The sequence below is a fragment of the Mustela nigripes genome, chromosome 8 (genome assembly GCF_022355385.1).
Source record: "Mustela nigripes isolate SB6536 chromosome 8, MUSNIG.SB6536, whole genome shotgun sequence".
NCBI lineage: Eukaryota > Metazoa > Chordata > Mammalia > Carnivora > Mustelidae > Mustela > Mustela nigripes.
In genome coordinates, this window is record NC_081564.1 from 22,554,553 (window position 1) to 22,577,818 (window position 23,266).

The window sequence follows — 23,266 nt, forward strand, 5'->3', positions numbered from 1 at the left end:
TATATGTCTCTTTATGGAAATCCCTCAGTTCACACCTATATTGCCAATTCCAATCCAAAGCTATAGAAATCATTCCAATTTTTTCACTTTCCATATTTGTAATTTCTTTCTCCATTAGTAAGAAACCTTGCCTTCTTTATGCTTTACATGCTTACTTACTTTATCAGTCCCCTCAAACGTAACCAAACTCTCATCCTCGTCGCCTTCCCCTGCACACAAAGATACCCATCTTACTCCTGTAGGGCTCTGACCCTCCTGCTCTGGGCCTTTTTCCCAATGTAGATGCAATGCCCTCCTCACCCTGCTCAGGGTGCCTCTTTTGCTCTGCTACATCTAACACTAGTTTTTTTTTTTTTTTAAGATTTTATTTATTTATTTGACAGAGAGAGAGAGAGACCACAAGTAGGCTGAGAGGCAGGCAGGGAGAGAGGGAGAAGCAGGCTCCCTGCTGAGCAGAGAGCCCGATGTGGGGCTTGATCCCAGGACCCTAAGATCATGACCTGAGCCGAAGGCAGAGGCTTAACCCACTGAGCCACCCAAGCTAACACTAGTGTTAAGACTAAACTGTTCATTAAAGGATGGGAAGAACTAAGGCCAAAACTTTACTTAGAAAATCCTTTCTAGTTAGCATAGATTTGACTACCAAGTTGAGAAGGCTGTAACATTTTTATTCCCTTTCCCCTAACAAAGCATATATTATAAATATTAATCAGTTTGAAATACCATAGCAATCAGTGGACAAGAAACCAAATTCATTTCTTGAAGAGCACCCAACCTAGATCAATGTAAAACAGAACACCCAGATTTAAAAAAATTCCTTCACATTTTTTCATCTTTTGTTAAAATGTTTCAGTGTTATGGACACAGCCTCAGAATCACTATTAAGCACTAAAGATTATAAGTTCATGAACCTCACATTTTGAAAATGGAGGTTTCTGATGCCTAAGGCCCTTGAATCAAAATTAATTTTATCTTTTAAAACTGAGAAATGCAAATGTTTCATCACAATTACATTGATATCATTCAGTTATACCACAAGACTTTGCAAGACAATGTCTACATTGAATTGATTGTCCTTTGAAACTTTAGAACTGAAACTTCTACAAGATTGCCCTTGATAACCGTTTCACAGAGATGAAGCTGTGATGAGGAGTCAGGATATTGCCATCAAAGAGACTGCAACCCCTGGAGACTAAAATGTTCCCAGGACCAAAAAACCCAAGTTTTCCTCCAAATCCTTTAAAGATATAAACTAACCATTCCAAGAAGTAGCTTTTTCATTCCTACTCTTATTCCAAATTTTCGTTGTCTGAGAAAGGCGAATTTAGCCTTTCTTCTAAATCAAGATATGATATGACTGCACTTTTGTTTAATTCTAAGTCAAAACATTCCCAAACTCCCACGGCATTCCTGAGAAGCCCTAAATGCTGTTGAAGTTCTCTCATGGCCATGTCTCATTCCTTTAGAGAGCCAAGCACTCTCCATCTGTAGCTTCTCAGAGGCCATGAAAAGGGAAGGGCCTCCGTGACTGCTCTGACCAGGTGGGTCAGATTAGCTTTTACAGTCCACTTACGAGGCTAACAAGGCTCCTCTGTGGGTGTTTGAGTACACCTTACAGAACTGCTGATGACCTCATGAGCCAAAGAAAGCAGGTCTCACATTGTGGACTAAGCCTAAATATTAATACTACTTTATATTTATGTAGTGTCTTTTTTCCAAGGAGCTCCAACCTCTTTACAGACATTATGTCATTAATCCTCAAAGCATCACTGTTCAGTACATGGCAAATATTATCCCCCTCCCTTTTTTTTTTTTTTTTTTTACTGTGATGGAAACTTGCAAGTCAGTGATGGAACCCAGCACCCTAGTTCTGAGTCTTTGTGCTATACCATGAAAAACCAGATGAATAATTTTTCAAGCTTATTCGTTGCTTCTTGGGTGGGATTTGAGAGGATATCTGCTTGTATGCATTTCAATTTTCAGTGTCTCTAGGTTCTGTGTTCCTCTTTTCCTTCTTCATTTTCAGTCAAGCATTTTCAACCATATGTAGTTCATCTTCCACTGTTGCATTTACAGGAACACCCAAAGTTTGTAGCTGAAATTTGAAATGAAAGATTTTGTTATTGAATATGTAATCCGGCTTATCTCTGAGAGATACTTTATACTTTTCATACCCCAAGATAAGTTAGATTAAAAAAAAAAATCCCTTGGCCAGCTCAAGGGACATTTCATTTATAGCAATCACATATTCACCAAAATCAGGTACTGCTCAACTAGATACAACCAATTTGTAATGAGTAATTAACATATACCAGATTGGGTGCCAAACATTTTCAAACACATGATCTTATTTTATATATAATATTCCATTAGAACCTGTTAGATCAAGTCTTATGTGTGTGGAAACACTCTCAAGAGTAGGGCAAGGGAAAAGGACACTAATAGAAGTATGGCCTCAGCTGCTTTATCCCCCAGAAAAGAGCTCAATTAACTCTAATTCCCTTAGTGGAAATCCCCAGCGTAAATATTTCCACAAAAAGGGAACATGTGGCTAAATTCTAAAAACCACCAGGAATTAGCTCAATACCCACACACTTAAAAAAAAAAACTTTAAAACTTGGTTCCTGGATCCTCAACAATTAATGCAAAGCCTCAAAGGAACAAAACACAGCCATATCTACTGATGATAAATATTTCTTGATTTCCCTTAGTTAGACATTTCCTAGTCAGAAATATTAGTATCTGGGGTTAAGAACAATAGTGGAATAACTTTAAACACAATAATCAGTTTCACATCTTATCTTTATGTGACATACTGTTATGTTGTTTTCCAAATTGGTGGTTGTCTGGTACATTGCCAAATTAGATAATGGAAGTGAAAAGAGAGATACTGGAGAGAAATCAGAAAAATTCTTCTAAAATAAGGAGAAACTTTCAACTTTTACTCATTAAATTCTGAAAGCCTCAGAGTAAAAATGTGCCAGATGCCCGGCAACAATAATACTATTCCACTCTAAATAATATTCTAAATAAATGGTGTTTAATTTGAAACTGAGCAGCCCTTACCCCATCATGGAAAATCTTTATAGGTTGGAAAATATGTACAATATGTCATACTTTAGGTATATAATTTAGCCATAATCTGTAGCATAGCTACCCCGCAGTTTATACACAACAACCTTGGGTTTTTAAGAAAATATATTCATAACATTCTAAATGTTTGTTTTTTCTTGTCATAGGAAATGTTAGCCAAAAGAAATACCCTGTAACTCATAAAAATTTAGTGATGGGGAAACTTAGAAAGTAGTAGTCAAAAAACTGATGTCTGCCCTAGCGGACACAATCATGTTGATTGTGCACCATACAATTCCAGGGATACCTAAAACCTAGACAACACTGTAAATGGCAACCCCTGGAGGGGAACAATTCCTGGCATCCCTGATTAGTGAAGCTTTTGAAAATGCTCATGGGTTTTTCTCTGATTCACAACCGAAGACCAGTTGTAAGCTTCTGTGGGACTTTTATTATTCTTCCTTACATTTTTGCATGTGTGCAAAGTTCTAAACTAATTTTTCCTCTCCATATTGGTTCCGAAAAGCTTCCCTGACTGATTGAGGTGCAGCACACTGGTCTGGCATTCTCCCAGCCCTAGGTTTTCATGAGTCAGGGAAAACGTGTGCAGTTCGAGAAGAAGCTTGTCAGACGTGCTCAACCCGCCATGGGCTAATTTATGAAGTCCTTCCCCCTATTCTTCTTTTCCCTCCACATTCCTACAGCATACTGCTTGTAACTTTATTTAGCCCTTACTTCATCTACCTGTGTTAGATATTGGTTAGAGTTCATTGTTTACACATCTGTGCTCTTCACTACCTTGAAACACTGCTGTCTGTCCCTGTTGTGCCTTCCCAGTGCTCCCATCACCATCGCAGCACTTAGCATGGTACTCTGAATCTCTGCTTTCCTGACCCTCCTCTTTTACCCTTCCACTCTTTGGTTCTCTCTCAATTCCTTTAGGCAGGAGAAAAACATGCGGCATCTTGTTGGTGAGGATAACTGGAAGCAATGGGAAGAAAGCCTACCTTCACATGATATGAGACCAGGAGTGCCCCCACAGATAGGTCTTAATTGGTCACAACCCTCCACTTCCTTGTGTCCTCTTACTGTGGACAGGCCCGGTCCAGTTTTAGTAAAGCAATTAGGAGAGAATGATACTGGGAATTTTACAACAGTTTAGTGGTGCAGTAGATTTCAAAATGAAAACAAGAGTAACTGATAACAGTGGTTGCTTTCTAGGGGGGAAATCGAGTGGTTCAGGGATGGCAGGGAAAATCTCACTAACTTTATTTTACCTTTCGAACTTCTTACTATGTGATTGTATTAGCTAATAAAATAGATAAATAAAACCAAATACAAAAAGTAGATGTGAATACAAAGTAGATGTGAACTAAACTGATGCCATAGAAAATTCTGAAAGGATTAAAATATATTAAAAAATCAAAGTAGATCAGAAAGAGAGGTATGATTGTTTTTATTTTGTGTTAGAAACTGAAATGTTTCACCATTTGCTGGAAAAGTAATATAAAAATTAATTTTAGGGGGTGCCTGGCTGGCTCAGTCAGTGGAGCATGTCACTGTTGATCTCAGGATCTACACCATGTTGGGTGTAGATGTTAGTTAAAATTTTTTTAAAAAATTAAGTTTAGCCGTCTGCCTCTCATATAAAACTTATCCGTCCTCTCAGCACCCAACTAGTTCTCTTTTGAGGTTTTCTTTTACTTTTTTCTTTTCCTCTTAGAATGAACTCAGGGCCAATTTAAAGTGAAAATTTGACTTCTGAGTGAATGTGTCTTTGCCATTCTGGGGTTGGGAGCGGAGGCCCTAAATGCCATCTCCTTCACCCTCTCCTTCCTGCCAGTGAGATTAGGCAGTTATAAACAGAGATTTGGAAGTCACACCTATAGAGACCTTCCACTTGAGAAACTCTTCATACCAAAGTCTTCGTACCACTTGAGAAACTCTTCATCCCTTTTCTGTTCATTTTATGGGACCTATCTCTATAGTCATTTCTGTACTTACAGTTATACTAGGTTCCTTTCGACACCTGCTAATACACTTTATAGAGACTCAGATTCAAGCAACTGACCTACATAGCAAATATATAAGAAGCAAGTTATCACATTTCTAATTCTGTATCTATTATCTCTTCATCTCTTTTTTGAAGAATCAGCAAACCCATGTCAAGTTTAGTACATCTAATAACACCATCATGTCATTGCCTGTAGGTTTCCTCCTACATGACACAAACCAAGAAACAGCTTTTTCATTTTTTAAAAAGATTTCATGAGGGCGCCTGGGTGGCTCAGTGGGTTAAGCCTCTGCCTTCGGCTCAGGTCCTGATCCCAGGGTCCTGGGATCGAGCCCTGCATCGGGTTCTCTGCTCAATGGGGAACCTGCTTCCCCCGCCCTTTACCTACCTATTTGCTTACTTGTGATCTCTCTCTCTCTCTGTCAAAAAAATAAATAAAAACTAAAAAAAAAAAAAAAAGATGTCATTTATTTATTTGACACAGAGAGAGAGCCTACAAGCAGGGGGAGCAGCAGGCAGAGGGAGAGGCAGACTCCCTGCTGAACATGGAGCCTGAGGCAGGGCTCCATCCCAGGACTCTGGGATCATGACCTGAGCTAAAGGCAGATGCTTCTGAGCCACCAGGACACCCCCAACTTTTTCGTTTTTATAATTACTTCAAGTATGTGCTTGAATGTGTTTATATATGTGTGTTTTTTTAAAGTAAACTCTACCCCCAATTTGGGGCTCAAACTCATGACTCCAAGATCAGGAGTTGCATGCTCTACCTACTGAGCCAGTGCACCCCTGTTTATGTGTGTTTTATATGTCTGCCTTTAGCTACCACAGAATTAATAGTTAATCACTAAGGCATTTGAAAGTAGGAAAGTACCTGACATTTTTCTATTGAAAAGTATCTAAATATTTTAGAATATTTTATTTATTTATTTTTTATTTTTTAAAAGATTTTATTTATTTATTTGACAGAGAGAGATCACAAGTAGACAGAGAGGCAGGCGGAGAGAGAGAGAGAGAAGCAGACTCCCTGCTAAGCAGAGAGCCCGATGCGGGGCTTGATCCCAGGACTGTGAGATCATGACCTGAGCTGAAGGCAACGGCTTAATCCACTGAGCCACCCAGGCGCCCCTAGAATATTTTATAATTTATAAAGGTAATGGGGCGCCTGGGTGGCTCAGTGGGTTAAAGCCTCTGCCTTGGGCTCAGGTCATGATCCCAGGGTCCTGGAATCGAACCCTGCATTGGGCTCTCTGCTCAGCAGGGAGACTGCTTCTCCCTCTCTCTCTCTGCCTGCTTCTCTGCCTACTTGTGATCTCTGTCAAATTAATAAATAAAATCTTTAAAAAAAATTTATAAAGGTAAGCCAAATAAACTTGAAGTTTTTAAATACTCTTAAAATTTTTAATAATACACTTTATTTATTAATGTATCAAATATTATAATTCTACCATGTAATAAATATGAAAAATTATGAAGGTTATGTTTATATTCTTTGTCTTATATGTAGTCTACTTTATGTTCCTTTATTACCTTTCTAGTTTACAAACAAAAGTAATTTCATAATGAAACTTTCACCATACTGAAATAAAAGAAAGGAATAAGAAGAAATAAAAAGCATGTTGTTGTAAACATATCAAGTAATAAGACAAATTTTAACAGAATTTATAAGCAAATTAATAGGGAACTTCATATTTTTAGTATAACCTTATATAAGTTACACATGAATACATTCTCATAAATAAGTCAAAAACTACCCACCAAGGTATTTCACAACTTTGACTTTGCATTTAAAATACACATAGGCGCGCGCACACACACACACACACAAGATGTACTGTCCAATATGGTAGCCACTAGCTACATGTGGCTATTAAGCACGTACAATGTGACTAATCTGAGTTGACATGTGCTATAAGAGTAAAATAGACACTGGATTGTGAAGATTTGGAATAAGACAAAAAGAATGTAAACTATCCCAATAATTTTTACATTGATTACATATTGAAATGATAGTATTTTTGATATATAGGGTCAAATAAAAGTATTGATTACCATTCTTAATTTCACATTTCTTTTTACTTTGTTTTTTTCTTTCTACTTTTTAAAATACATATACTAGAAAATTTAAAGTTATGTATGTGGCTTGTAATTGTATCTTACATTCTTTTCTTTTTTGTTTTTTTGGTTTATTTATTAATTTTTTAAAAAGATTTATTTTTATTTATCAGAGAAAAAGAGAGCACAGGGTGGATAGGGACAAAGGGAGAGGAAGAGAGAGAATCTCAAGCAGACTTCCCGCTGAGCATGGAGCCTGACATGGGGCTTGATCTTACAACCCATGAGATCATGACCAATGCCAAAACCAAAAGCCAGACACTCAATTGACTGAGCCCAGGCACCACTAAATCATCTTTTTAAAAATTATCTTTAAGAAAAATGCCACTTGGGTGCCTGGGTGGCTCAGTGGGTTGAGCTGCTGCCTTCGGCTCAGGTCATGATCTCAGGGTCCTGGGATCGAGTCCCGCATCGGGCTCTCTGCTCAGCTGGGAGTCTGCTTCCTCCTCTCTCTCTCTCTGCCTGCCTCTCTGCCTACTTGTGATCTCTCTGTCAAATAAATAAATAAAATCTTAAAAAAAAAAAAAAGAAAAATGCCACTTAAAAATGTGGTTAAAATATATATATAACATAAAATTTATCATTTTGACTATTTTTAATGTATAGTTCATTCCCATTGTTGTAAAACCATTTAAGTTCATTTCCATTGTTGTAAAACCATCACCACCATCAAGCTATAGAACTTCTTCATCTTCCCAAACTGAAGCTTCATATCTATTAAATAACTCCCCATTTCTCTCCCTAGCCCCTGGTAACCACCATCCTACTTTTCTTCTATAACTTTGACTAAGTGCTTCATATAAGTGAAATCATACAATAGTTACTCTTCTGTGACTGGGCTTACTTTCATTTAGCATAGTGTCCTCAAGGTTCACACATGTTGTAGCATGTTTCAGAATTTCCTTCATTTTTATGACTAAATAATATTACATTGTCTATGTATGCTACATTTTGTTCATCCATTCATCCATTGATGGACATTTGGGTTGCTTCTATCTTTTGGCTATTATGAATTATACTGCTATTGACATGGGTGTACAAATATCTGTTTGAGTTTCTGCTTTCAGTTCTTTGGGGTATATACCTAGAAGTGGAATTGCTGGATTATATGGTTATTCTATCTTTAATTTTAAGAGGAACTTCCATACTATTTCCTTCCTTTCTTCCTCTCTTTCTTTCTTTCTTTCTTTCTTTTGGATTTGGGGAGGGACAGAGGGAGAGAGACAAGCAGACTCCTGGCTGATCACAGAGCCTGACAGACATAGGGCTCTTTCCCAGGACCCTGAGATCATGACCTGAGCCAAAGTCAGATGCTCAACTGACTGAATTTGCCCGGGCACCCCCATACTATTTTCCATAGAAAATGTATCATTCTACATTCCCATCAGCAATGCTTAGAGTTTCAGTTTCTCCATGTCATCCCTAATACTCTTCCATTTTTTATTTTTTATTTTTTAAAATATTTTATTTATTTATTTGAGAGAGACAGAAAGCATGATGGGGGTGGAGGGTCAGAGGGAGAGGGAAAGCAGACTCCCTGCTGAGAAAGAAGCCCAATGCAAGGGCTCTCAGGGCTCTCAGGACCTGTGATGGTGACCTGAGCTGAATGTAGACACTTAACTGACTGAGTCACCCAAGTGCCCCATCAATACTTTTATTTTCTGTTTGGTTTAAAAAAAAAAAATAGCCATCCTAATGGGTATGAAATAATATGTGATTGTGGTTTTGATTTGCATTTCCTTAATAATTAGTGATGTTGAGAATCTTTTCATTTGCTTATTTGGCCATTTGTGTATCTTTGAAGAAAGTCCTTCACAGAGTTTTTTTGTTTTTGTTTTTTAGTAAGTGTTACCATTTTTTTTTAACATTTTATTTATTTGTTTGATAGAGATCACAAGTAGGCAGAGAGGCACTCAGAGAGAGAGAGGAAAAGAAGCAGGCTCCCTGCTGAGCAGAGAGCCTGATGCGGGGCTCGATCCCAGGACTGTGAGATCATGACCTGAGCTGAAGGCAGAGGCTTTAACCCACTGAGAAACCCAGGCACCCCTTCACAGAGTTTTTAATCAGGTTGTTTTGTTGTTGTTGAATTGTAGAGATTCTTTATATATTCTGGATTATTAATCACTTAACAGATATAATGACTTACAAATATTTTCTCTTATTTCATGGGTTGTCTGTTCACTCTCTTGGTAGTATTCTTGGATGTACAATTTTAAATTTGATAAAGTCCAGTTTATCTGTTTTTTCTTTTGCTGCCTCTGTTTTGATGACATATCTAAGAAATTCTTGTCAAATCCAATGTCATGTGCATCCCCCTGTGTTTTCTTCTGTGAGTTTTGTGGTTTTAGCTCATATGTTTAGGTCTTCAATCCTTTTTTTTTTTTTTCCTTTTTTAAGCTTTTCTCTTTTATTTTCTTATTTTTTTATTTATTTTAAGCAAACTTTACCCTCATGGGGTTTGAATTCAACAACTCTGAGATAAAGAGCTGCATGTTCTACTCATTGAGCCAGCCAGGTGCCCCTCTTCAATTCATTTTGAGTAATTTTTGTATATGACATAAGGATCCAACTTCATTCTTTTACATGCAGGTATTCAGTTTTTTCAGCACCATTTACTGAAAGACTTTCTTTTATGCATGAATGCTCTGGACACCCTTGCTGAAAACCATTTGGTCATATAGGTAAAAGTGTATTTCTGGGCTCTCCATTCTATTTCTTGACCTATATGTCTGTCTTTACACCAGTACAACATGCTTTGATGGCTGTAACTTTGTAATAAGTTTCGAAATCTGAAGTGTGAGTGTCCAAAGTCCTCCAAATTTGTTTTTCTTTTTCAAGATTATTTTGGCATTTTGGGAGCCTTTGAAATTCCATATGAATTTATGAATTTCTGCTCCAAAAAATGTCATTAGGATTTTCACAGTGATTGTACCCCATCTATAGATTTTTTGGGGGTAGTACTGATATCTTAACAATATTAAATCTTTAGTTTAGGAACACGGTATATCTTTTTATGGTTTTATCATTTTAGGTCTTGCTTGAGTAGGTCTTTTCAATACTGAAGTTACAAGCAACATTTTCTGTATTTTCTTTTAATAAGTTTAGAATTTTGCTTTTTACAGCAAAATTATGCCAAAATTATGCTTTTCCTTCTTAAACTAGCTGGGATTTTTTTTTTTTTTTTTTTTGGTGTGAGAATGTTTTCCCATTCTGTTGGTACTACTTGAATTTTCTGCCCTGTCCTGCTAATTCGAATGACACTTTTATCATAAGTTATAGCCCCATACATACATAGGTTTGTCTTCAGACTTGCTGTTCTATTTCACTGATCCATATGTGTACTTCCATATTACTGCTGTAATGTGTTAATTGATCTAACTGTATTGTGTTTTGCTGTCTGGAAGGGCAACTCCTTTCTCCTCATAGTTCTTTTATTTTTATTTTTTTAAAGGTTTTCCTATACTTTTTCTCTTCTAGGTGACCATTAGAATCAGTTTACTAAGTTCCAACAGACATACCATTGGAATTTGGAATGGGATTGCATTGACTTGATAAAATAATCTCGGGAAAATTGACATTTTTACATTTTGAAGAAAAATTATTTCTAGTTTCTGTATTTCTGTTGTCACCATGGCCTCTGGACAATTTCCTGTTTACTTAAATTATATCGAGATTGCCACTGTAAAGCAGTTCTGTCCTATAGAACTTTCTGTGATGATGAAAATGTTTTATATCTGTGATGTCTAATATATGGGTACTGAACACTGAAATATGGCTAATACTACTGAGGAACTGAATTTTAAATTTTATTTAATTTTGATTAATTTAAATTTAAATGGTCACATGTGGCTAATGACCTAATGACTACTGTAATTGTACGCTTTGGGATACATGAGTAACTGTGTAATTGAGCACTTTTGTAGATAGTAGAGGTAGGTAGCAAAAGAATTATTGATACCTACTGGGTGAAGGACACTGAGTAAAGCATTGCAGTGCAGAGTCTAAAAACCATAATATTAATACAAATGAATTCCTGAAGAACTTAAACCCAGACCATGTACAGGACAAATTGTTTACAAACATTTACGCTGTCAGAAAAATACAATTACAAAAACACGAAAAGCCCCATACATACATAGGTTTGCTCAAGAAAGAAAGGTCATATCTGATTAAAGGAGTAGGAAAGTCTTTATGGATGAAGTAACTTTTAGAGAGTGGGATGCCTGGGTGGCCTTTTTCTTCGGCTCAGGTCATGATCCCAGGGTCCTGGGATTGAGTCCTGCATGGGACTCCTTGCTCAGCAGGGAGTCTGCTTCTTCCTTGGCCTGTCACTCCCCCTGCTTGTGCATGCATTTGCACACACACTCTCTGACAAAAAAAGTAAGGAAGGAAAGAAAGAAAGACTTTTAGAGATTAACCTTGAAGGAATTATTCTAAGTTTAAAAGAGAAAAAGTCATAAAAGATTTTTGTTTTCTGAAGTGTAAGAAATAGTGAAGAGGAAAAAGAATGAGGTGTTTGGAGAATCTAACTATTAGTTTCATAGGGCTGCTGTAACAAATTACCACAAACTTGATGGCCTAAAACATTAGAAATCTATTCTTTCACTAGAGGCCAGAAGTCCAAAATCAGTGTCATTGGGCTGACATACAGATGTGGGTAAACCCAAATTTCTTTTGGAGATTCTAGGGGAAATTCTGTTCTTTGCCCCTTCCAGCTTTTTTTTTTTTTTAAGATTTTGTTTATTTATTTATTTGACAGATAGAGATCACAAGTAGGCAGAGACGCAGGCAGAGAGAGAGGAGGAAGCAGGCTCTCTGCTGAGCAGAGAGCCCGATATGGGGCTCTATCCCAGGACTCTGGGATCATGACCTGAGCTGAAGGCAGAGGCTTTAACCCACTGAGCCACCCAGGTGCCCCGCCCCTTCCAGCTTCTTATGGCTGCTGACTTCATTGGCTTATGGCCATATTACTCCAGTCTCTGCTTAAGTGGTCACATTGTCATCTTTATCTATGTTCAAGTTTCCCTCTGCTTCTCTCTTATAACTATACATGTGATGATATGTAGGGTCTACCTGGATAATTCACGATAACCTCTCTATCTCAAAATCATTAATCATACCCGCAAAGATCTGCCCCCACCCTTTTTTTTTTTTTAAGATTTTATTTATTTATTTGAGAGAGAGAAATCACAAGTAGATGGAGAGGCAGGCAGAGAGAGAGAGAGAGGGAAGCAGGCTCCCTGCTGAGCAGAGAGCCCGATGCGGGACTCGATCCCAGAACCCTGAGACCATGACCTGAGCAGAAGGCAGCGGCTTAACCCACTGAGCCACCCAGGCCCCCCCCCCCCGCCGCCCTTTACCATAAAAGGTTCTAGGGATTAGGACCTGGACATCTTCAGGCAGCTGATTTTTCAGCCTACTACAGCAATCCACTTTGGCTGGAGTAGAAGATGCCTGTGGCAGTAGGAATGGTAACAGCTGTCAGTCACTAAATGACTTGTATATGTCTGATGCTGTACCAGGTGCTGTATCTGTGCTATTCCATTTACTCATTACAAGAATTCTGTGTAGGCATTAGATGAGAGAAGAATCTAAGGTGACTATGTTTTCCACCTTTCATGACTGGGAAATGGTGATTAATAGAAATTGAAAAGTCATGAGGAAAAATTGGTTACAAAGGGAAAAAAAAAATGAACTCAGCTTTGGCTGTCTTTAGTTTGAGTCCTACTAAGTTATGCCAAAAAGGGTCAACCCCAGAAGAAGCCTAAGAACCCTATGTAGAGATCTCCTGCAATTTTCAACTTGTGTTTTCCCCTTTGAAATGAAGAAATAAATTATAAGGAACACTAAATTTGAAATCAGGAGACCTGGGTTTAAGACTTACACTTACTGTGTGAACTGAACAAGTCATTTCACTTCTCTGAACTTCAGTTTCTACATCTGTCAAAGAGGAATAAAAACCCCTTCCTGCACTCACACAGTTATTTGTAGGGAATAAATAAGATCGTCTTTGTGATGCTCTTACTGCAGTATATGGTCTATTGTAAGCATTTAAGTGTAAAAAAGCAAAATTATTAATATGTCAGATGTTTTAATTTTGAGGTGATATATCTTAAAGCTATCCAGATTCTAAGCAACAGTTAACATTAGTTTTAAATGTCCATTTATTCGCTGCCTTTCTCATTCTTCAAACTTGCACCACTTAAGTATCTTAAGCACCACCCAAGACCAAGTCCCTCTCTTTCTAAGTGGGTGACCTAAATTCTACCTTGTAGAAATAATTATGGCCGTCAAATATGAATCACTCGACTTCCTATTCCCGTATTTTAAAATGTACATATATCTATATCTACTTTTACTTCCTTCCAGGCCTCAAGTAATATCCCATCTTTTGTCCAGAGCGAATGTATCTTTCTGTATGTGCTTGTGATGCAGTTTCCTCCATCCTGAGCTCAAGGTCACATAGTCAATGCCCTGGGTGGACATCTTCATTTGGATATCTCACTTCTAATTCAGAATCCTTCCCACGATGCTACTAACACTCACTCCCTCAGCTTCCTCTGTTTCTTATCTTGGTCAATGCCATTACCAGAAACTTGGAGAATTTTTGTCCCTTTTTACTCCTTTATTTGCCATAGTGTTCATTCACTAAGTAATTCATTCAAACACTAACATAATTACGTTATGTTAGTGTTTGGCTCAAGCATTTGTTCTCTCTCTCCTCAGTCCTCTGCCTTATTAGTCCTCTCCTCTCTAACTTCACTGCTTCTCTTTTTCTTGCTCAGATCAGTTCTCTCTGAAATAGCCTCATTGCTCCTTGTCTTATTCCTGTCCAGTCTACCCTTTACTCTGCGGCCATAGGGATCTGTCTAAAACAAATCTGCTTTTAGATCCTTTCCGTGGCATTCCACTACAGTACAAAGTCCAAATTCATGTACTGCATCCTTTTGTCACTTATTCTCCCATCCAAGTACTAACCAGGCCCAGCTCTGCTTAGCTTCTGAGATTAGACGAGATTGATCACATTCCAGGTAGTAGGGCTGTAGAAAGTTACCAAGTTCAGAGAACTATTCCCAGTTCTCTGGAGGTACTCTGCTTTGTAACCCTGTGCCTGTGCTCCTTTTGCCTAGAATGTTCTCCCTGCAACTTCAGTTTCTAATGACATTTGCCTGGTGAAGCTCTTCTCATCTTGCACTAATTAGTGTAAGCTTCACATCTTCTTTGAAGCCTTGCCAGGCTTCCCCAGGAAGAGCTAATAAGATCTTTTTGGAACCTCTGCTGTACCCTATACATGACTGTCATTTCATCTGTAACTAGTTTGTTTCCCCCTACCAGATCCACACACGGGAATGTGTCTTGAGCACCTTTGTACTGTTCATGCACGATATTATCTGGCACAGAGAAGATGCCCCAAAAATGTTGTTTAATAACTGAATTAATTCTAGAGATCTTAAAGTTATATGATGCTTTAGAACATATGGAGAAAGGGAGAATTGATATAATAACTTTTGGAGATTAATGGAAATACATGGTTATGACTCAAAGAAGAATACATATTTAGCTCCTAAGTAGAGATAGCCATGGTCCAGAACCCTGGTGACAAAAATCAGGAAATCAAGAAAGCAAATAAATGAACAAACCTTTCATAAATCCCACTAAAACATGAGGCACTTCCCAACATATAAAAGAGCTCATAGCTCTGCTGGAGTTGGAGGGAAGTGTTCTCTTTAAGAATTCACTTTCTTGGGGTGCCTGGGTGGCTCAGTGGGTTGGACCTCTGCCTTCAGCTCAGGTCATGATCTCGGGGTTGGTCCTGATCTCGGGGTCCTGGGATCAAGCCCTGCGTCAGGCTCTCTGCTCAATGGGGATCCTGTTTCCCCCGCTCTCTCTCTCTGCCTTTCTGCCTACTTGTGATCTCTCTGTCAAATAAATAAATAAAATGTTTTTTAAAAATTCACTTTCTTACTGCTCATTCATCCTCATGTTAACTTGAGCTACATTTATGCTAATAGCATTTATTTTGTAACCCCTGTTGACTTATCTTTCATTGTACCAAAAAAAAAAAAAAAAGGATAAATGTTTAGGGAGAAGAATCAAAACTAACATGAGTGCTATAACTTACTTATAGGGATGCACACCCTCTCTGAACCATAACAGTTCTTTCTTAATCTGGGAACATCCAAATCCAAAGATTCCATGCTTAACACTTGATTATAAATCTATACTGGTAAAGACTGGTTTTCTAAAGGGAAAACATTTTGTCAGATCTGACCTGACAAATAATTTTGAAGTAAGCAAAATTCACTGCATGCTCATCTCACCCCAAGCACATAAAGTACTCACAGTATTTCCTGCTTGCCTGGGGCTGCCTCCTCCCCCCCCTTGGCTCCCTACACAGATCTATCTCCTAATGCCAAGTAAGTACTGTATCCTTCCTATATTGAAACTTACCTGTCTGCTTTCCAAAGCCTGTGAGGCCCAGGTTTCAGCAGGCTGCCACTTGGAGAACATTTGATGAGTTAATCTACACTAACATCATATTGAGTAATAATTCCAGGGGAATTTATATTTTTAACAGGACTGTAGTAGAGGGGGTACCTGGAGAGCTCAGTTGGTTAAGTGTCTGCCTTTGGCTGAGGTCATGATCTCAGCGTCCTAGGAGTGGGGAGCCTAGGAGTGGGGAGCCTGCTTGTACCCTCTCCTTCTGACCCTCCTTCCTGCTTGTGCTCTGTCTCTCTGTCTCTCTCACTCACTCAAATAAATAAATGAAATCTTTTTTAAAAATTAAAAAAATTTTTTTAAAGGAGTGTATTGGATAAATAACACTTAACCCTAAGAGCCAATCCAATAAAGGGACATTTCTCGCTGTCCCATATATCTTCCATGTCTTTTCGTGATTTAGTGTCTCTAAGCATGCTGAACCTTCTGCCTATAAATCTATACTGGTATACTGAACTTTCTTACCCCACCCCTTCACCATCTCCAGTCTAGTAAACTCCTACTCATTATTTAAGACCCAGCTCAGTGTCCCTCTTTTGCTAAGAAGGCTTTTCTAAATTTCCCAGGCTGAGTTGGTTACTCCCTGTTGACTTTTTTTATAAAGAGGGGAGGAGAAAAGGAAGAAGGAGAGAGAGTATCTTAAGCAGGCTACATGCCCAGCAACCAACCTGACACAGAGCTTGATCTTGCAGCCCTGCGATCATGACATGAGCCCAAATCAAGAGTCCTATCCTTAACCAAATGAGCCACCTAGCCACCCCACTCCATCTTGACCTTTATAAAATTTTGCATACTTGCTCTTAATTTCTTTTACTTCATATGTATTCTTCAGCTGACTTCAAGGTGACTTCTGCCCCTACAAATTCAATGCACTTTATAACTCCCATGTGGCTAAATCAAGTGGATATATATCTGTCCTCATCTTTCTTGACCTCTCAGCAACTGACACTACGGATCACCATCATTATCTCTCTTATTTTCTCCACTCCTTCTTGGAACTCTCTTCCCTTGGCTTTCTTTACATGATAGACAGCTCGTCTTCTTTTATCTCTCTCTCTCAATCTCCTTAGTTGGCTTATGTTCCACATAATCTCTAAATGTTAGAGTTCCTTAAGGCTATGTCTTGGACCCTTTCCCTTTTCACGCTCTGATCTCTCAATAAGCAAACTCTTCCACGCCCCTGGTATTAATTAGCCTCCATATGCTGATGGCTCTCAAATTTACATTCTCATCACAGACCTCTCTCCTGGGCTCCAGACTTCCATATACAGCTGCCTATTCAATATGTCCACTTGGGATTACACATGTGGTCCAAACTTTGCAAGTTCAAAATTCCCATTTTTCTCTACCTGAGAGAATAGTACCTTCATCCATGAATTTAGCTAACCCAGAAGATGGGAGTCACTATTGGCTTACCTACCTGTTCTTTACTGTCATATCCATTTGGCCATCCTTCTGACTCTACCTTCTAAATATTTCTCTCACTGTTGACTTCTCTTTATTTGTACTGTCACCCAAGTTATCACCTGACTACTACAGTAGTATGACTCATCATTCTGCGGCCACTTACTTGATGCCGCCTGTACCTTTCTACACTGCAGATTACTCTTTGAAGATTCACTCATCCATTTATTCATTGAGAAATATTTATTGAGCCCCTACTATCTGCAAGTCATGACCAAGACAGGCATGTCCTTGATATCCTGGAACTTTATTAAGAACTTAAGATTGGGGGACCTAACTTAACTGGAATGAAGGTAGGGAGCATTTCTTCGAGGAAATAATTTTTCATCTGAGATATGAAGAATGAATACAAATTTACGAGGCAAATGAGGTTGAGGAGAAAGAGCATTTTAGGTAGAAGGAGCATCGTATGCGAAGGTCTAGAGTCAGGAAGAAGTCAGCTCTGAGAAAACTGAGAGGACAGAGAGTGACAGATCAAGTGAGGAGGTGAGGGTAGTACTGCTGGGCAGAGCTAGGCTCTGGGGTGTAGTGATTCTAACTGAGAGGTATTCATGGGCCTGGAAGCCCCCTCAAATAGCCTGCAATAGTGGATGAGTGTGTGAGTTGCAGGTGTGAGCATTCTGAGAAGAAAGGTCATAGCCTTCATCAGGGTCTTATAGCCAACATGTGACACCTCTCCCCCCCCTCGAAATATAAAAAAAGCCACTGATGTGTATGGGGAAACCAAGTATCGACTTTGGACTTTGTCCTAAAAACAGTGAGATTCCATTGGAAATTATTAAGCAGAAAGTAGCACAGCTAGATTGTAAAATCCACAAGGCAGGGATTTTTATCTTCTTTGTTCACTGATGTGTCCCGAGCACCTACAGTAGTACCATGCACAGAGCTAGCAGTCAAGAAATAATTGCTGGATGAATGAATGTTTATTGTGGCTACTGAATAGCTATCTGTTATATAGTATTGTATTATACTCATGTGCTTAATGCCTCTTTATTATAATACTTGATCCTTGAAAACTACTGGGTCTTATTCATCTTTTTATCACTAGAGATATGGTCCTAGTACCTAGCACAGTACCTGACTTAAATTCAGCTTCAAAATGCATTCATTCATGCAGCCAGTAATTTAAGAGCATCTACCAGATGTCAGAAACTGGGAATACAACAATAACTAAGATAACTGTCACTAACCCAGAAGAGTATATCCTCTGGATGAGAAGACTGGCAAGTAGCCTAATAATACTATGTAGTAATTGCCACAAATGGGTAAGAACAAAACATAGCCCTAGAGGTGTCACAGAAGGCCAGTGGGCAGAATAAAGTCCAGGGCTGACCCTGGGCCTGGTGAGGAAGAGAAAAGGAGAGCACAGGAGTGGGCATTAAAGGCAAAGTCCAAAGGGTTGTGAAGAGCCATTTGGAGAACTGCGAGTGGCTCAGTGAGTCTGGGGCAAGATGAAGCAGCAAAGGGGGATGAGGGCCAAACAGAGTCTGATTTTATCCCAAGGACAATGGAAAATCATTAGTGGATGAGTGACAAATCAGAAAAATGACATGGTCAGATTTAATAGAAGCTCACTTAGATTCCAGAGTAGAGAATGGATTGGAGAAGCAGTAGTGGTGGGAGTTCAAGACTTAGTACTTGGGATAGATGATATTGGCCTGGGCTAAAGTAGAAACAGTGGCAATAGAGAAAAATGGATGGATTTGACAGCTATTAAGGAGGTAGGATCAACAGGAATTAGTGATTAGGTACATGTTAGGGTGAGAACGATGGAGTAGCCATGGATGAGTCCCAGGCTTTTAACGTGGACTCCCGCAGGGGACTCACCAAGAGTGAGAACAAAGATTGGGAGCTGGCATAGAGAAGCAGATGACAAATTCTAATTTGGACAAATTGCTTTTGACTTTTCTTAACATCCATGTGGAAACTTTTAGTAGGTAATTGATTACACACATGGATCGAGTTCAAAAGGAAGGTCTAGGCTGAATATATAGAAGTGTAAGTCTTTGGTTATAAATGGTAACTGATTCCCAGGAGCCATACATGAATGTGGAGAAGGAGAAAAGATGGTCAAAGACAGAACTCTAGGAGAACATTCAGGTAACAAACATGTGTTTTTTTAGTAAATGAATAAAGGAATACACGATGAATGGAATAATTTAGATGAAGGGATCCCTTCTCGTGCTTTCAAATACTGCTACCAAGTCGGCTAGGTCACTTATCTGTGCTTAAGGCAAAACCTGTTCTCTGGCTTCTCAAAAGAATATGTTACCGAACAAAAAATGGGAAGTAGGGAAATACCATATAGCAGAAAACATATCTTCAGGGTTTTTTCAGACATACATATAGATACTTCTGAGGTTCTATTGGTAAATGGATCATAGTAGCCTCTTGTTAGCCCATATACAAGGAACACTTTAAAGGCTGTTTAAAATATAATATGACATGCAGTAGAAATCATTTGATGATCCCCCATTGTTGCTTAAATCACCAAGATAATCTGTCTAGACTGCCTGATCACTGGCTCTTTGATTGCCTGGTTGGCTTTGGCATCAAATGTGCCAACTCAGCCAGTTGGAATACACCCAAAAAATGTTTGTATGGATAAATATTTTTGTTTATATAGTTCATATGGATTATTCGTCTTTGTTAGAAAGTGGCCTCTGACTGATCACTTACTTGCTTTTGAACCCACTAGTTTCCCATAACCCGCTGAGAGTTCCCAGGCCTCACTGATTGCCTTGAGATTGGATACATTATTAAAGATGTTTTGATTAACTCACTGCAATAAATTTACAGTTCTGAAACTTGTAATAAAACTCTGGTTTACTTTTAAGTAAAGAAGAAAAAGAAAACAAAACTATTAAACCATCAGACCAACTTGTCACTCTAGGATTTGTACATTCATCTTTCTTCCTTTCTTCTCCATATACCCAAACTTGATTGAAGTATGGGAGATTTGGTTTGAATGGAAAGTATGCCCAAGCAACATTTCTAGAGAAACTGAATTTTACCAAGTGCTCTTTCTTACAGCCACACTTTAACAAATTCATCTTGTAGATAAAGAAATTGGTTTTTTGTGCTTTGGGTTTTATGGTGCTATTTCTTTTCCTTTCCAGCAGGCCATTTCAAATTTTTGCATATCTAAGCAAACCAGTTATTTGATGAGCAGCTCTATTTATTTTCTCAGAGTTTTATTGTTCTATATAATCGGTGTGTTAGTTTAAGCCAAAGAGAATTTGTGGCTTTTGAGATCAGAAATTCAAATTCTTTCTAAAACTAAAAAACTAAAACTAAACTTACATTAGCCATTCGTAGACCCAGTCTGTGGTTCTAAATGGTACTTAAGTGTTTTAATGACATTCCTGCTATTTTGTAGTAGTAACATATCAATAGTAACAATAGCCTGTAACAGAAAAAAGGATAATGTTGGAAACTCTACTAGATATTCTAATGTGTCTTAAAAATATATGTTTTATTCCATTTTCCTACCAAAGAAAGAACAGAGGACATTGAAAAACCTTTCCTCCCATCTAGTGGCTGGAAAATAGAAAAACTCTGTGTTTCTTGGAATTCTAGGCATTAAGGATTGTCTGACAGATTATAATACAACCATTTGTTTACTTAGTTAAGCAAAAATAACCTTTAAAGTCTTTACCAAAGCTGAACCCAATGGGAAAATACATATTCATGATGATTTACTGATTAACTTCATCAATAATGTATACTTCTCTTCCAGCAGGAAGAACAGCCATGGTCCTTCCTAATTCATTAATCTGAACTCATGATTAAAAAGGCTGTATATTTCTGCTTACTGAAATTGGGACTGCAGTTATATTTGCTTCTAAAGCAATCATTGGGGTGCCTGGGTAGCTCAGTGGGTTAAAGCCTATGCCTTCAGCTCAGGTCATGATCTCAGGATCCTGGGATGGAGCCCTGCATCAGCTCTCTGCTCCGCAGGGAGCCTGCTTCCTTCTCTCTCTCTCTGCCTGCCTCTCTGCCTACTTGTGATCTCTGTCTGTCAAATGAATAAATAAAATCTTTAAAATAAATAAATAAATAAAGCAATCAGTGCCCTAGATCTGTCCTGACCCTAATTGCTCCTTGTTGGCCCCACACCTTGACCACTCTTCCCTTAAGAGTTGGTTGTGCTGAATTCACCGAAGAGAGCCAAGAAACTGTCCCTGAAACTGGCTGCCTCCAGGACCTCAGCTCCTGAAACTTGGAATGCCAGACTCTGATACTGGCAGCAGGGCCAAACCAACCCACAGGAAAGCAGGTTTAGATCCGTTATGCAGCTAGAAGGATTAATGGTTGGTCTACCTGTCTTGTATATGCCTTATGCAGACGTCAAAACCTCTGCTGAAATGTGCCTCTCTGGTGATTCTCACAGATTCAAAGAATGAATTTTGCGTACAGTCAGCAAAGTTCTGAGATCTCCAGGAAGAAGAGGAAGGTCAGCGAACCAGTGAAAGTCTTCATCCCTGACAGAAAATGAAACTTGGATGTCTTCACTGCATTTACTCTAAAATGATTTTATTTTGCAACAAACATGCATGAAGTGTCTTAAATAGGAAAGTTTAAGTTCCTATCACCAAAACCGTTTACTGAATTTGTTGCTCAACTTTTTTAGTCAGTTTACTAAGTGCTCAATTACCAGGTAGGACATGGATTCACTTTGCCTAAAGGAAACAAGGTCACCAGGGCTGCCTTGGGATAGCAATACTTCAAGGCTGAGTTAGAGACGAGACGCCCTTTATATCTGTAAAAGAACCACAGCAGCTATTTTGAAAAGAAATAAGCTGTTGTTCTCAAAAGGAAGGAGGGTTTTCCTTGCATAACTAAACTCCCCAGGTATTTAGTCTACTGTGAAATGTTGTAACTTGTTGTGACCTGTGTACTGGAATCCCTCTATCGCTTTATTAGAATTCCCACAGAAATGCATAGGTTGTATGTGGTGGTGCTTATGCAGGTTTGATTTTTATGTTAACTCCAATTACGAGATCGATCAACGAAGTGTTGGACCAAAATGTCCTCTCCCTGTAAAGTTCCTTGAATCTGGCCCTCCACCCCATTCTGTTGGCCACCTGAGACAGGACTTCTGAAGTCTCATGTTGAATGCTTCCCGACAAACACTTCAGTTTATCAGTCTGTAACCTGCAGGTGATGTTATTAGTTCCCTTCTTATTCTGGGACATTTGATAAACTCCATAATGATTAGTATTAGACACATAATACAGGACTTTGAAGTGTTTTTATTATTTAATAACAAAGAATTTAAAAATTTAATTTAAATGGACAGGACCAGTAGGTTAAATGTTGAATGTATATGCTTTCCAATTAAATAAAACCAAAACACAAGGCTTTTTTTTTTTTAACTCTTTTTTTTATTCTTCACTTAGTTTGGTGTTTCTTCAAATGGAGTAAGGACATCTGCACCTGGAGTGCTCATTAAAATATGGATTATTGGGCCTATTCCATTTCTCTGAAATCAAAATCTCAGGGGGTGGGGTCCTGTGGAGAACTCCCAGGATTCTAATGCACATGAAAGAATCCTGGACCTCTGACCCAGACTAAGAGGAGAATCTCTGGGGCCAGACATGTACTTTAGCCAGCAGAAGGCTGCGGGTTATCATAACAGAGAGGAAAGTATGAGAAAGCCTGCCTGTCCAGCACTACCCTTTGCCAGACTGATCTAGGGCCTGCCAGGGAGGAGCATTTTCCCCTCTCCCAGCATGATAAATATACTCACATAGGCTTACTCGGCAAGGAGGAGGGAAAGGTATTGGGTTTATTATATCCTTGATAGAATTGTAGCCTGAGTCACCACAATTTCTTTTAAGAGAATCATTTATAAAGAGATTAGCTGTCTAGTAGAGGGATTAAGTTTATTTTGTGTCTCTCCAGAGGGTAGATCTAAGTCCAAATTGGTGAAGCTATAGGAGGTCAATCTGGCTTGGTATAAAGAGGAACTTTTTAACTCCACATGTTGCCAAAATTTTGAAATGGGCTACTTATGAGGTAGTTAGCATTCCTCCACTTATAAGTGTTTGAATTCAAAGGAATTTTACAAAGATTTTAGGAGTCCTTGACTCAAAACAAATT

General features: G+C 38.6%; 1 protein-coding gene across 3 annotated transcripts in view; it reads left to right on the forward strand.

Annotated features, from left to right (window-relative positions):
• The window catches only part of HORMAD2 (HORMA domain containing 2), a 97,470-nt gene extending 74,959 nt beyond the window's left edge, over window positions 1-22,511 (forward strand). For all 3 annotated transcript variants that reach the window (XM_059408803.1, XM_059408802.1, XM_059408804.1), the window contains one exon: window positions 21,555-22,511. In XM_059408803.1, the coding sequence (XP_059264786.1) occupies window positions 21,555-21,659 (105 nt within the window). In that variant the 3' untranslated portion in view covers window positions 21,660-22,511. The remainder of the gene's footprint in view (window positions 1-21,554) is intronic.
• Window positions 22,512-23,266: the final 755 nt, after the last annotated feature.